Source organism: Meleagris gallopavo, chromosome 1, assembly GCF_905368555.1.
Source record: "Meleagris gallopavo chromosome 1, MGAL_WU_HG_1.1, whole genome shotgun sequence".
NCBI classification, from domain to species: Eukaryota; Metazoa; Chordata; class Aves; order Galliformes; family Phasianidae; genus Meleagris; species Meleagris gallopavo.
The window spans coordinates 52724656-52738690 of NC_139404.1; the positions used below are offsets into that span (position 1 = coordinate 52724656).

General features: G+C 43.5%; 1 protein-coding gene across 3 annotated transcripts in view; it reads right to left on the reverse strand.

Annotated features, from left to right (window-relative positions):
• The window catches only part of ABTB3 (ankyrin repeat and BTB domain containing 3), a 167841-nt gene that overhangs the window by 15468 nt on the left and 138338 nt on the right, over window positions 1–14035 (reverse strand). Inside the window, exons 7-12 of one of the 3 annotated variants that reach the window (XM_085227582.1) lie at window positions 12484–12585; window positions 11268–11361; window positions 11024–11159; window positions 9117–9337; window positions 7294–7472; window positions 1280–1351 (exon numbers count right to left, since the gene is read on the reverse strand). In XM_085227582.1, the coding sequence (XP_085083708.1) occupies window positions 1280–1351; window positions 7294–7472; window positions 9117–9337; window positions 11024–11159; window positions 11268–11361; window positions 12484–12585 (804 nt within the window). The remainder of the gene's footprint in view (window positions 1–1279; window positions 1352–7293; window positions 7473–9116; window positions 9338–11023; window positions 11160–11267; window positions 11362–12483; window positions 12586–14035) is intronic. The other 2 variants (XM_085227593.1, XM_085227591.1) reach the window with 2 other exon arrangements.

The following is a 14035-nucleotide window of genomic DNA, read 5'->3' on the forward strand; positions in this document are numbered from 1 at the left end:
CATAGATTTCCCCACTGTTTCTCCCTGGATCGCTCAAACCCCAGTGGCTAGGAATCCTGACTGGTCTAAAACACCCTGCCACCTCCACCTCAGTGGTAACAACCTTCTACAGTGGTAACAATTTAGGCTGCTCTTCTTTGCCAACTTAGCCTAAGAGTGACAGGCCCTTGAATTCCTCCACCACAAAGCCACAAAAACAAACACAGTGTTAAGCTGAAAAATAACACTCTCATTCTGGGCTCAGTGTTTGTCATTTAATACATATCTGCCCTGTAAGCAGAGAAACCATGCTGCTCAGGGCACAGGGGTGCTGGCAAAGGTAGCTTTTCTCTTGCTGGTCCTGAGGATGCTGAGAGGATTCAGCTCTCTGCTAAACACAGAGAAGCAGAAGTGCTGCTTCCAGCCACCTGTTCTGCATGTGGTCCCCAGATACTGTTCCAGCAGTGAAGTCTCAATATGCCTTAGATCCACTGAAGAGTCATGCATGAACTTCCTCCCATAACAAGCTGGGATGCCTTTGAATTATTCCTCTACTTATCTTCCCCTCTTCCCATAAAGAGTCAATAAGTGCTGAGGCAATAGAAAGGGCTTTTCATAGACCTCCCAAGCTCAAGCACTCAAACTCTGCTATGAGACTTCCTTTGCCATCTCTCTGAATCTCTGTCATCCTTCCCTGGGTGTTTCCGCTACAGTCCTCAAGCATAATTCATTTTTTACCAGCTGCATCCAAACTGATTAAATGCCTCTTTAGAGGGTCACTCCTAGATGATTAAACAGCACACGCATAATTCATATTAGTCAACAGTTGCAAAGGTAGGGAAGTCCCAGAGGTTGAAGTCACAGTTAGAGGCAGTGAACTGCATAACAAAATGGGTTTTGTTAGTACCGGGCTCAAGTCATTCCACTGCAAATACAAACGGAAAGGAATTAATCACAGGTAAGGCACAAATGGACCCTTCAGCTAGCTCTGGGAAAGCTGCCAAGTCTTCCTTTCAAAAGACTCTTTATATCACAGCTGTGCATTGTATGTAAAAAGCTGAGATCCCTGGGCATGGTCTAATCCCTGAGTGAGAGCCCATAACAGGGCAGGTGTCACATCCATGGCAGATTATTTATTGTCAATGAAGAAACGGCTTCTGCCTCTGGCAGGGAAACATTTTAGAAGGTAGACGGAGAGTAGGAAAAAAATAAATCAAACCTGTGTTAGTATGAAACTGAATTTGTGTTATGAAAACACAATACAGGGTTAATAGTTGGTTATTAAAATGCCACTTGGTACCTGGCGTTCACATCTCACACGGAGAATGCATGATGTACACGTGTGGATAACTTGCGTCCTGGTTATTCTGAACTGTTTAGACACAGAAGTACTACAAATGACAATGGGCAACATTACAGACCACTGCAATTTTTCAGTGAAACCTGCTTTAAGAAATCAAAGTCTCAGCCAGAAGATAATCACCGAGCTCAGGCTGAGCATTAGCCAACACATGGGAGGGTATCAGCCGCTCCATGAAACCTGTAAGCAGGCATTTTAGGATCGTGGAGGTCCTCAGGGCTATTTCTACTACTGGTTTTGGTGTGTCTGTTTCCTATGTGTAAAGTCTACATTTTTCTTCACTTAAAATATTCCAACTGTTGGCCAAAATATTCAATTTCCAGGTTTTTATTTTTTCAAGAAAAGTGAAATACTACCTGGAGAACAAATATACTAAAGGGTACCTCTCCCCTGTAACCTAAGCCCTTCCTGCAGAAGAGGACAGTCTGGCTTCATATAGCTAAACCAGTTTCATTAAGCCCACCTTTATTAATAGTCATTTCAGCCCACTGTGATGCAAGGAACATGAAGGAGAATTTTCTAGCTCCTTCATTTTCCAATGCCATGTTACAGGTTATATACAGGCCTGTAGGGAAAGATACTGTTTGCTGACCACTGTGCCTGGACTTTGTAGAACACAAAAGCACAAGCTGAGTTTGTTGACATTACTCTGAGAAACCTTTTCTGGTATTTGTTTTAGAGGAACTAAAACTAGAAAGACCACAGCAATACACAGGACACCCACCTGAAGCTTCAGCCTCTAAACATGCTGCTGTAACAGAGCAGGCAGGTGCTGTAGCTTTCCTACTGCTTTTTATTTGCTGGAGCCATCAACATTTTTTTCCAATAGTTAATGCACTTGTGACAGAGTCTACATGTTGCTATTTTTGAAAGAATACATTAAATACTTAACTTTCTAGGAGACTTTGGATTACATGCGACAAAGTCACTGGTTACAGATTGCTTTGGCTTTTAAATTAAATAGGCCAAAGTTTCTCAAGATACCTACATGCCTGAATCCTTATGGAATTTTAAAAAACTGGCTATTGTTTTAAATTGTTATTTATTCTAAATAACTGTCAACATGGTATTGATGGCTGTTTTTCAAACAGCTCAACTTTCCAAATAACTCTGTGCATTCCTGTGGATTTCTTCAGCTGCTTACAGATGCATATGTAGTGTGTGTGAAGCTCAGCAGGAATTTTAAATTCTGAGGAAACACCTTTGGAAACAGTTTCCTGCATCTTTCATCAAGTCTTAACGCACAGTGTAATCAACATCTCACTAATGGGCTATTTTTTCAAAATAAACTACTAACAGAACCTGATGGGAAGGATGAACGCTACAGAGAAAGGGCAGTGAAGGACCTACCACGATTTTTCAAGTTGTTTTTGCCCTGGGCAATACACTAGCAGCAATACTCATAGTCCTAAGCCAAGGTTTCCTGGTGTAAAGATCTTCCAGAGCCAGGCGGTGCTTCATACAACATTTCAGCATGTGCACTTCACGTACAGTTAACAAACTTTGCCAATACGTTCCCCCAAAGTAATCTACGAAATGGCAAACAGCAGCTCCATGCCCATAGCATGGGTGGGAGGGAGAAGGCTGTGCAAGAGTTTATTTGAAATTGAAATATTTTTTTTCTCCAAGAACTAGTCCATAGACAATCTGATCTAAATTGCTGCATACAGAAAAAGCAGCGGACAAAACTGGCTCACCACCCAGTACTGCTGTTGACGGAGCTGGCTCATCTGCATGGATGGAGCTGGCTGATTTAATTACAATGCAAGCTCACACTGAGCCTCAGAGTGGAAATCTAAAACTAACCTCTTCCAAATGCTGATGGTTAGACTAGATGATCTGAGAAGTCTTTTCCGATCTTAGTTATTCAATGATTCTGTATGCATGTGGACGTGCTCTGGACAGGTGTTCTTCCCTTTGGTTGCTGCCCACCATCATAATGGCTATTAGCTGTTATCACATGTGGTTAGCCTACTCCGTGCCCGAGGGTAAGGCCTGAGATCCCTGTGCCTGCCTGCGGCTGACTTGTCAGCCCCAACTCAAGCACTACAAGTCCATAAATCTGAGTGCTTCCTCCACTAGATTCTTCTTAAATTCTCATTTGAGGGGTCCAAACTCAGTGCTGCCACCAGCCCACAATTACAGTCACTAGTCAAGCAGATATGGGGCACTATGACATGGGGCAGGATGTCAATTCAGCTCAGAGACAAGCTCAGGCAATGCAAACATCAACCTTCGCTACAGGCAAACAAGAGGGCCCAGTAAGAAGTTTGGAGGGATTCCTCAGGCCATGAAGAATGTAACACAGATACTGACAGGCAGCAATTCAGCTGCATCTTCTTGTTTTCTTCTTTCACAAGATCTCCAATGTCATCTTAGCTTTGAGGGACTTAATCCTGCCCTGTACAGCAGCCCAAGTTTAGCTCAGGGCTACTTGCTCCCAGAAAAGTCTCTCCAGCTTTTGTCACATGCAGCCCTGTCCAAACTAATTTAAGCAGACTGTCTGTGAGCTCATCTCCCTCAGAGAGGCAATCAGTCCCAAAAGCCTTTCCTCCTCATCCAGTGGCCCAAATCCCCTTAGTGAACCACACAGCTTCACTGGAAGTTTTAAATCTGAATTTTGCCTTCTCTTAGGGAAGTGCCCTAAACAAGGCTCTCCACGTCCCTTCCACCACCACTGTCTCTCCTGGAGCACCTTGCCTGGTCTTTCATTTGGCAGGGATCTGGGCTGACTGCAGGACAGCAGAGGGGGCAAAGCTATCTGCCTGTTCTTGTAGCTTTGCCTCAGCTGCATGGAAGTACTTCATTCCTCCACCCTCAAATCAATTCTGAGCAGAGCAGCTGATAAAAACATTTAAAGGCACGAAAGGAAATGAAAGTGCTCAGTCCTACTGGCAGCCACCAGGAGGCTGGGTACCAAATCCTCATTTGTGCCTTTGGAAGTCTTTCCCCAGGGCTTCAGTGCAGCGGAGATTGACCAAAATGCAATTTATTAACTGTTCTTCCCCTCCTATTTCGCAGCTTTAGGAGAGGCAACTCTACAAACTACAGCTCAGGCAGTTTTGCCTGATTTGCTAATTCTTGTTACCGCTCCGTGTTCCAGGATCAGAACTTCAGAAAGTATTATTTTTATTTTCTTTTCCATCATCGGTGTCCTGTCATATAAATGCCAACCTATCGGGCTCCAGGACACTCACATCAGTGGTGGTGGCAGTGATCCCATCCAAGCTTTCACATTTGGACCCTGAGACGCTCTAGGTGTGGGTATTTAAAAAAAAAATCTGTAAGACAAAAGGCATTCCTTTTATCTGGTCATGTCCTTGTAAATAGTACCTTTTCTTTAGTCTTTTCATTTTTACAACATCTGCCCTTTCTGCATGTCCTGTGAACCAGTAAGAACATTCTGTCCTACAGTGCAAGTAGAAGCTGGGGTAGAAGACCCATTTCCTATTCAGAGATCTGATTTATGTTTCCATGCAATTTCTGGAGAGTCTCTCAAGCCAATTACTCAAATTATAAACTGATGTCTGGCTTAGCCAGGTTGTCACAGCTTCTGAAGCTGAGATTGCAACTCTGTAAGGCATTGAAAATCTGCCTGTTTAATTACTTTTATTTCCTTATTCAGAAAGGGAGGCTAAGATCTTCTTCCATATCTCAACTCATTAATATTTGTAAATTGTTCTGAGACTGCAGGATAGTTGGGACTACTTATAGGACTGCGAAATGCCATTTCAATTAGGTACGAGTTGCCATGCAATTAAAATATACTGAGCATCACAATATGTAGCAAATGGGACATCTTGTTTTACATCAGCCGAGGAGCGCTAGGTGGCTTTGTGCTTTCTAGTTGCCTATTATATACTTTTTGCCTTGAAAAACTCATTAAGGAAATGTGTTGGGACAGACTGTGATGTCTAGCAAGAGTTGTAATCTCAAAGTTCCCAGCCCACAGGAAAAAGAATGCCCAGGTGGACAAATCAAAATCCTCTCCTGACAATTCCACAAAATGCAAAACTTTATAATTCACTGCAGAAAGAGAGGGCCATGAACCACAGCTACAGCCCTTCTGTACCTCTTCAAGATTTCCATTCTGTGAGTATATACAAAGAACAGTATCTGCTCTCAGCATTCCTAGAGGAACGGATCCTTTAAATCGCATCCTTCCTTGTCTGACTTATGTGGAATGACCAGGGAGAACTTTTATTGTCTCCTTCTCCTGCAAATGAATTTATTTTGATTCCTTCCAAAGAGCTGCTCAGAGTCTGTCCTCATTTCTGTCTCTGAGAGCTTTGTGGGAGACCGTTTGGGCAAGACTGTGGCAAGAATTCAAGCCATTTGCAGACAATCTGTAAACCCCTACAGCATCCCCGAATGATTCATTATTTTTCTAAGAATGTGAAGCACTGTAAGCGCATGTGGTTGTGAATATGCATGCTCATGAAGAGTGAAGATGGGCAGCTCCTTTAGGCCCAGAGGCAGAAACAAAGATCACCAATATTTTTTTATCATACTTTTTCTGTGTGTGTGATATATCAGTTGCTTTACTCCTCCTCATGTTAGCTTTTAAGTGAACCCAAAACAGAAGGCAGCAGTCTCATTTGCTGCCATGTCTCCTAAAGGACACTCCAGATGACCCAGTCTAACATCTCCAAAAGGTATGATCCTATGTAAATAACTTATTCTAATGACAATCATCTATAAACCAATTGGCTTTGGCTTCAGCCACCCAGGAGAACTGCAGCTAAAGCCATCCCTCATCCTAGATTATAGGGCCTAAACTTAATCTCCATTAAGTTTTCCAATACGATTAGTTTTGTATCAGCTTTCAAAACAAACAGCACCTTGCTGTTAGTTACTGGATGAATGTGTATTAACCCACGGCAGTTCAGACCACAAATCCGATTCAAATTTATTCTCCATAAATGCCCATGCAGTACAAACCAACCTCAAACTATCCCCAAAGGAAAAATTCATGGGAGCAGAAATCAGAACAATTGGTGGGATAAATGTTCAGCACTTGCTCAGGACTGTATTCCAAGCCTACATTTGCATCAGTATACAATAAATCCATGTAGGCTCTCACTAACTATACTGTACCTGGAATCCTTTAGTATCAAGAGTCTGTACCAGAGCTCTCTTCTTTTCACATTATTTAGGTTATTGCTGTAGATGCTAAAAATACTCGCTCCTTGCTCTTGCATGTGGACTTGGGTGAGAAATGTTACTTCCCATTTTAACAAATAGGAAACTGTACCAACATGTACACTAACAGTAAGAAAAAAAAACAACTTTCACTCTCCTTCCTGTTCACTGATCATCTCTTCTTTGCTGTTTTACTCACGTACCTAGTGGTACCTTCCTCCCTCAAAAGGTTTTATTAGTTTGATGTATCTGGCTAAGACAATGTCAACTGAAAGAACAAAACTGGGGAGGCTGCAAGTAGAAACACACACAGGATTTTAAAAAATCATTCTGCATGTGTTCTTATAGAAACCCATCTCCTCACAAGTTTAGAAGTCACAATCCCACATGAAGGGAACAGAAAATCATGTGAGAGGTTAAATAAATCCAAAGCAAACGTGAGCATTAGCTTTGTTGCATGGTGCTGTAAAACAAGCTGGGTAAAGTTAGTCTCTGGGTTGGTTTGGTTATCAGCATCTCTTGTGCTGCAGTGACCCTTGTGATTTTAATTTCACCACTATGCATTAGCTCCTGTTGTCTCCTCAGTTCATTGTTAGCATCAGTATTAAGCTGTTGTAGTGGGAGATGTAATTAGCTTGCGTGTTTTTAACCCATGATTCCACAGTAAAGATGAATGGATACACAGTACAAAAGTAATAATCTTATAGAGCTCTAAACAAGCTTTGGGATCACAGTGCAAAAACATTCTTGCAGTTTCTGTTGTACAGGATCAGAACGAGGCTGATTTTTTTAGAATACATAATTTATCCTACCTTGCTGGCTTTTAGTATCTCAAACATCAGAGGCAACCCCTGTGTGATGAGCTCTTCTGTGTACTCTTCCTCTTGAATGGACTTGAATTCCTTTAGTAAGCACTGGATGAGGGGTCGTCTGTGCTGCTGGAAGGATGTTCGCAAGGACTCCAGCCATGTGTGCAGTGTCCAGGGAACACCTATAGACAGAGGACAGAGCTCACTCTCAGCTCCAGAGAAAGATGTGCCCTTCTACTATTTCTATCTTCACTTGTATTAATCTTCAGATTTTAAGCAAAAACTGCCAAATAACCCTAGAAATAAAATTCCTATTTACCACAGCTGAGAAGGCGGGTGGTTATCAAGACATCCCAGACCTAATACACAGAGGCTCTCCTCCAAGTGCTGAGAGAAGATTGTGGTCTCTTTGCTCATCTAGCCCTCAGCTTCTCTGCTGAGACTGCCAATTTGAGGTAATTGTTGTGGTGCTCTGCGATGCAAAAACCTTTTGGAAACTAGATTTACACGAGCTCATTTCTTCGAATGTGGCCCTGGAGAGCCACTCACTGGAAAGAAAAGACTTTGGTCACTACCTACCTGTATTCAAACTTGTGGTCTTCAGATTACAATCTTCTGTAAGCCCTATCCCATGTCCTCTACTGATCATTACTATTTCCCCTAAACAGCACTGGGTGAATTAAGGAGATTAGCCTTTTCAAGTAGCTGTTTGTCATGGCAGAACCACTCTCTAGGAACTTAAAGGGAAATGTTTCCCTGCACTGAATGAGAAAACACACAAAGTTAATATAGTACTCCAAACATTAGGCTGGATGTGACCTAGTTTCTGTTCTTGCAGAACAGAGTGGGAGGAAACACAAGCCCGGCGTTTGGCAACAGCAGTACTTTCCTTCCATTTCAGCAAATGCCCAGCACTTTGAGAGCAGCTCTGGTTCTCTCCTCTCGCTCAGCACCTAGAGCTTTGCCTGCCCAGTGCACCTGGCAAACCAAGAATGCACACCCTGACCAATGCAAGAAGTCCCCAGGGCTAGAGTGCTGCACTGCACGGAGGCACACCAGGCATGCTGCCCTCTCTCTGGGGAAAGATTAATGGAGATTGAGCACAGAATAATGGACACGCAGTCCAGATTTATTTCCTCCTCTGTTTCTGACCACTCTTGTGATGAGAAGAAGCAGACTCCAAACAGGCTGCTACAATGCTTAAGCCCCGTGCTAGCACAGTTAGCACACGGAGAAGCCATCCACTGCTCTTTCCCTCAAAAGCTCATAAACCTTGGAAAAGAAAGATGTTTAATTTGTGGACTGCACTATGGCAGAGTGCAAAAGAGAAGCTGTTGGAAGCAGCAGACAAACACTGCCCTAGAGACTTAGCTAACGCTCTGCCAAGCAGGAGTGAAGATGGCTGCTGGTAAAAACTATGCTGTCCTGCAGAGCAGGATATGCTGTGGAGCTAAAATGGCCCCGGAACCTGCAGGATCCCCTATCACATTCCAGATGAAGGATGGAAAATAAGGGACTGCTCTTAGAGTGTGTTAAGCACACATGATTTGACATAAAAAGCAGTTGCCCTATTTTGCAGTTGCTTAGCCAGCAGCAATCTTAACTGGCTTCAGAGAAGCTCCGAGAGCCTTGGCTTTAACCCTGGGCTGGCTTGAACTTACCTTCCCTATCCTCACCCACAAACCTGCTGGGAAACCCCCTGCAATTACCACCTCCACAGAAGTTCAGGAGGCGCAGCTGCGGTCAGTTTAAGCAACAGCACATGAAAGACATTTCTTAAAGTGGTATCTCTGATGAGGCAGAGAAGCAAGGGCACCTGCACTGACCTATACTCCGTATGTCAATGGTCACATCCACATATCCATGCTCAGCACTGTGGTACATGGCCTCCTTCAGGGCTTTCAGTTTGGCCTTGCTGTTGCGGCTGGCACAGAGCGGAGCTGCTGCAGAGTCAGGTAAGTCTGTCCCCTCAGCCAGTATCTCCTCCAGCGACAGGATATCACTCTTCTCCTTCTCTGGCTGAGCAAGTAGCTTACGGAAGACATTCCTGGCAATTACAGCATGACACAGAGAGGGAGGCAGGGAAAGAGAGAGCAGGAGAATAGTTAGTGGTGATGATACTTGGTGCAGGACACCTATCCAGCAGGCAGGTCAGAAATTACTCCAATTAATTGAATAGTTTACAGCAGTCCTAGAGCAAGCGCCACTCCTGATAGCCCACCTGTTAACCCACCAGACTACGACTGCAAGATGCTGCTGTAATGACAGCAACTGTACAGATGTCAAACAAATGGCAGGAACTCTGTGGGAACACAAATCTATGAGCTAAACGTGACTCTCACGCATTTCATGACTTCTGGCACCTGCCCCACCATCAGGTTAAGATTGAACTGCCTTTGGACAAGCTCTCAAGACTTTCACCAAGGAGGCCTTGAGAAGGGAGCTGTCTGGAGCTACCGAAAGCACCACTACTCGATTAACACTCAAAGCAGTTTGGGAAAGCTAGAGCAACTAGACATTCAACAAGGCCAGTCAGGGCAGGTTCAAGCACATCAGGGACTGCTCTGGCTGGGCAATCGAATCCGGGCCATTACACATCAAAGCCCAAATTCAGCCAAACACTTGGTACCTTCAGGTTCATACCAGCATAAACTCATCAATCTCAAAGGAGTTGCTCTTGGTTTCCATGACTATAAAAGAAGTCAGGATGGCCACCATTCCACCTCCATCGTACTCCAACATTCTCCCCACACCTGCTCAGAACCTGGCATGGGGTGGCAGCAGGCCATGGGGTATACCAAACAAATGCTGGTTTGGGGAGAGAGGGAAAGAGAAGGGAGCCAGTGTGGGTAGTGTAGAAGTTGGAGTGCAAGAGCCAGTTCTCAAAAGTAAGTTGTGGGTCTGTGACGTGAACAGGCAGCAGCCAAGCCTTGGAGAGCCTCAAGTTCTCTTCAGGCACGTGGTTCCCACTCAGACCAGCTGACACTAAGGCCTGGGCAGTAAATGTAAGAATCCAGCAACAGATTGTCCTGCCTGTCCTTCCAGAGATCCCTCGCAGGCTCCAGATGGGCAGTGTTGTTTGAACCCACCCTGACATGCCATGAGCATGTTGTTACACTGGCAGCTCTTCTCTAAGCAAACAGAGGGTAGGTACTGTCTCTAACCTGTATCTATGTTCCTCTGGATGGCTACAATCAGAAAAGCAGGAACGTGAAGATCATAATACTAATCCATTACACTGCAGTAAACTCCTGAACATTGCAAGATCATGCATGCCAGGTGCTCATTTCATTACTTTCTTCAAAAAAATGGCAGCATACGTACAACATTAAAGCACACAGGACTTTACAGTAAACACAGATGCAGAAACTCTGTTCAACGACAGTGAAGGCTGCACCAGTACAGTCACAATTCACCCCAAACCTCAGAAAGTCAAGAAATTCAGAAGGAATGTCTTTGGCATTCCTTCCCACCATCACATCAGCTACCATTTAACAAACATCACATTGCAACACACCACAAGGAGTATCCTTCCTCTTTTTTCAATCAGATATAAAAGAGCAGGTTGTACCACCAACTGATTAAATTCACATGCTAGCAGAAAGCTTACATCTCTGCTCAGTTGGTGGCTTGTTTGATTGTTCATGCAGAACTTTCACTCATCTGCTCAAACCAGACTCCCAGGAAAAAAACAACCACGAGAGGGATGCCACTAGACTTGTTCCCACTCTACCTGTGTCCATGTGCAGCAGCCTGACTGAAAGAGTTCATGTCACCTTGTGGAGTCATGGAAATGCCATTCCTGTACATTGTTCCTATCATAGGGTCAGCTCCTCGCTCCAACAGCAAACTGACCAGTTCGAAATTTCCTGCAATTCAAGAGAGGCACTTTTACTTGTTTTAAAACCACTCCTTGCTCATCTAAATCACAGATCTCAACTGAAGAATTTATAACAGAGGGAGGAGAAAGTCCTTACCAGCAGCTGCTGCTAACTGTAAAGGAGTTTCGGAGTAGTTTTCCTCTCCATGCTCCAAGGAACCTTCTACTTTTGCTCCAGCATCCAACAACAACTAGAAAGAAAATTCACCATTTAGAGCAACTGAGGATGCCACAGTGTTCAAGAGTTCATGAACAGTGACGAATGAGAGTCTAATGCTTCTCATTATCTGCAAACCAGATACAATGGAGACAAGTGACATGCAAGTTCTGCCCATTATTTTACAGAGGCAAATTGATTCCTTTTTTCGCTCATTTTACATTGCCGGACACCAGGAGCACTAGTGTCCAAGCTCAGAGCCAAAAAAGTGTAACCCAGTGTTTTTGAATGGGAAATGCGAGTAAGGTCGGTGTTAGGAAGTAATGCACTGAAGATGGAAATACTGAATATCAGCCCAACAAGCATCCTTCCTTTATGGTCTTCTAGAAGCCCAGGACCAACTTAAAATGGAACAGATTTCAATTGCCTCCATCTTTTTTATAAAGACATGGCCAAAGAAAGGCAATCATTAAGAACAAATCGCAGCAATGAATCCAAAAGCTGTGGTTTCCATCGGGTACACATCCACATGAATAGTGACAACGCTGAAAACAAAAGTGGCCAAGGAGAGCAGGATGGAGCCTGCCCTCTAGCCCCTCTTGGCCATTTATGTCTTTAGGCTTTCGAAGTCTTAACAGAGCTTCATTACATGTGCCACAGACACAGCTGTTTTGAAGAATAAACCTTCTTGACTTTTGAGATGCCAAAGCAGAGAACCAGCATATCCCACGCAACGCCTTGCTTGGGTAAGGAGACTGAGAGCTTCTCCCCCTTTGGGACAGAGCGATGGCTGTGGCTGTCTGCCTCTCCCCACCAAGGCAGCCGTCTGGTATTTGTTAGAGTATTATAGTGTAAGAAAGTGTAATGAATGGATAAACAAACACACAAAACAAGTGGTCAGGAAGGAGCACAAGGAGTTGTCAGACTTTCTTTGGTGCAAGTTTGTTTTAAAATTGTCCTATTTAAACCTCATATTGGTTAAGGTTTGAACACCATATTTGTTATATAATAGGTCTATTATATATCAGTACACTCTAGAAGAAGCAGAAGTAACCAATATGAGTATGACAAGAGGATACTGGTTTGAGATGGGTGTAATTGGAACTAAAGAGGAGAAACAAAAGAATGAGATGCAGGTAGGGAAATACAATAATACCTGAACTACAGGAATATGTCCATGCAACACAGCAAATGTCAGAGCTGTCCAATGGCGGGTCTCAGGGTGGACGGATGGGTATTTATGAGCAGTACTGACAACCTACAAACAAATTAAAGTTATTTTTTTTAAAGTATAATAAAATCAACCTGCCTGAAAGCCAGGCACGTGAGGGAGTAAGTGAAATAGAAAACCTGGGAAAGGTGCTTTAGAAAATGATTGGTTTCATTTTTTTCCAGCAAAAAAATTTCTTAATACTAAAACTGTTCATGCTGATTTGACAGCTTGAATAGAGTTATACCAAATGAAGTCTTTTTACCAACTACTGTAGCTCCATCTAAACCACTGGCCAAAACTTTTGCACAAGGTCAAAACATCCACAGTTGTTTACAGCAGCGCACGCTGGGGGAGCAGGGACGGATCAGAACGCTTATGGCAAAGGACCACTCCCAATGACTTCTGCAGACTGTGTATCGACAGCCCCAGCTCTTGGAATTGCTTCAGGCCCAAAGGAATTCTCTCCACATAAACTGGTATGACTTTTGTTGTTGACATCAAGGAAGACAAATCACAGTCCCTGCCCTGGAGTTTTCCAGCAGTGTTTCCAGGCTCTTCCTCTTCCACCGGAGAGAAAATGACAGCTGAGAACTGATGGGGCAGAGTGACATTTCACAGATATTTTAAGGAAAGTCTTTTTTATTGCTTTCTCCTGTCTGAATTGAGTTAGAACAGAGCAGGGTGGCTTCAGTTAAAAGAGATGCAATCTATATTCTCAGAAAAAACGGTATTTTTTTTACATTGCTTCTTCCATTTTCTATGGTTTTGTTCCTGCTTCCTCTAATGTAGACATTGGGAAAGATGAATAACCACTCTCTGCTTCAGTTTCCCTGTCTTAAAGATGGGGATATTAATATTGATGAGGTTCGCAGAGATAGAAATATCTAATGAACATTTGCAATCTGAGCTTGCACACTCAGATGGAGTGTGATACTAAAATTCAAAATCTTGTTATTCATCTTAGAATGAGGACTAAAATCAAGAATAAAAGATGCATCACCTCTCCGTCTTATCAGCCAACTATGCTTTTACTAACTTGTCTGACATGCACATACTTTTATCCATGTAGAGGAGCAAGGCTAGTTATTAAATGCTTAGTTGCATGAGCAGATCACATTTCCAAGCACCACATGCAGCATTTTGTTAGAAGCATCTAACTAAGCCCTCGATCCTGAGAACAAGGGATGAGGACAAAATCTGAAGAGTCTGTACAGATCCCACAATTAGAGTGGACCTGCACCAGAGCCTGGCTGCATCACTCAGATTTGCCAAAGAGAGGGGGTTGAAGTGCCCTTCTCTCTTTTACAGTCCAGTAGAGACCAGCACATTGCAAGCCCTGGTGGAAGTGGAGAAGCCTGCTGGTGTCTGAGCAAAGGTGCAGGGATTCTTCAGGTCTGGGTTTGCTCAGGAGGAAAAGGATCAAACAGATCAAACAAATTGAGAGATTTAGGCTGGGGAGCAAGAGCGGCAGAGGAAGATAAGTGTCCAGCATCTC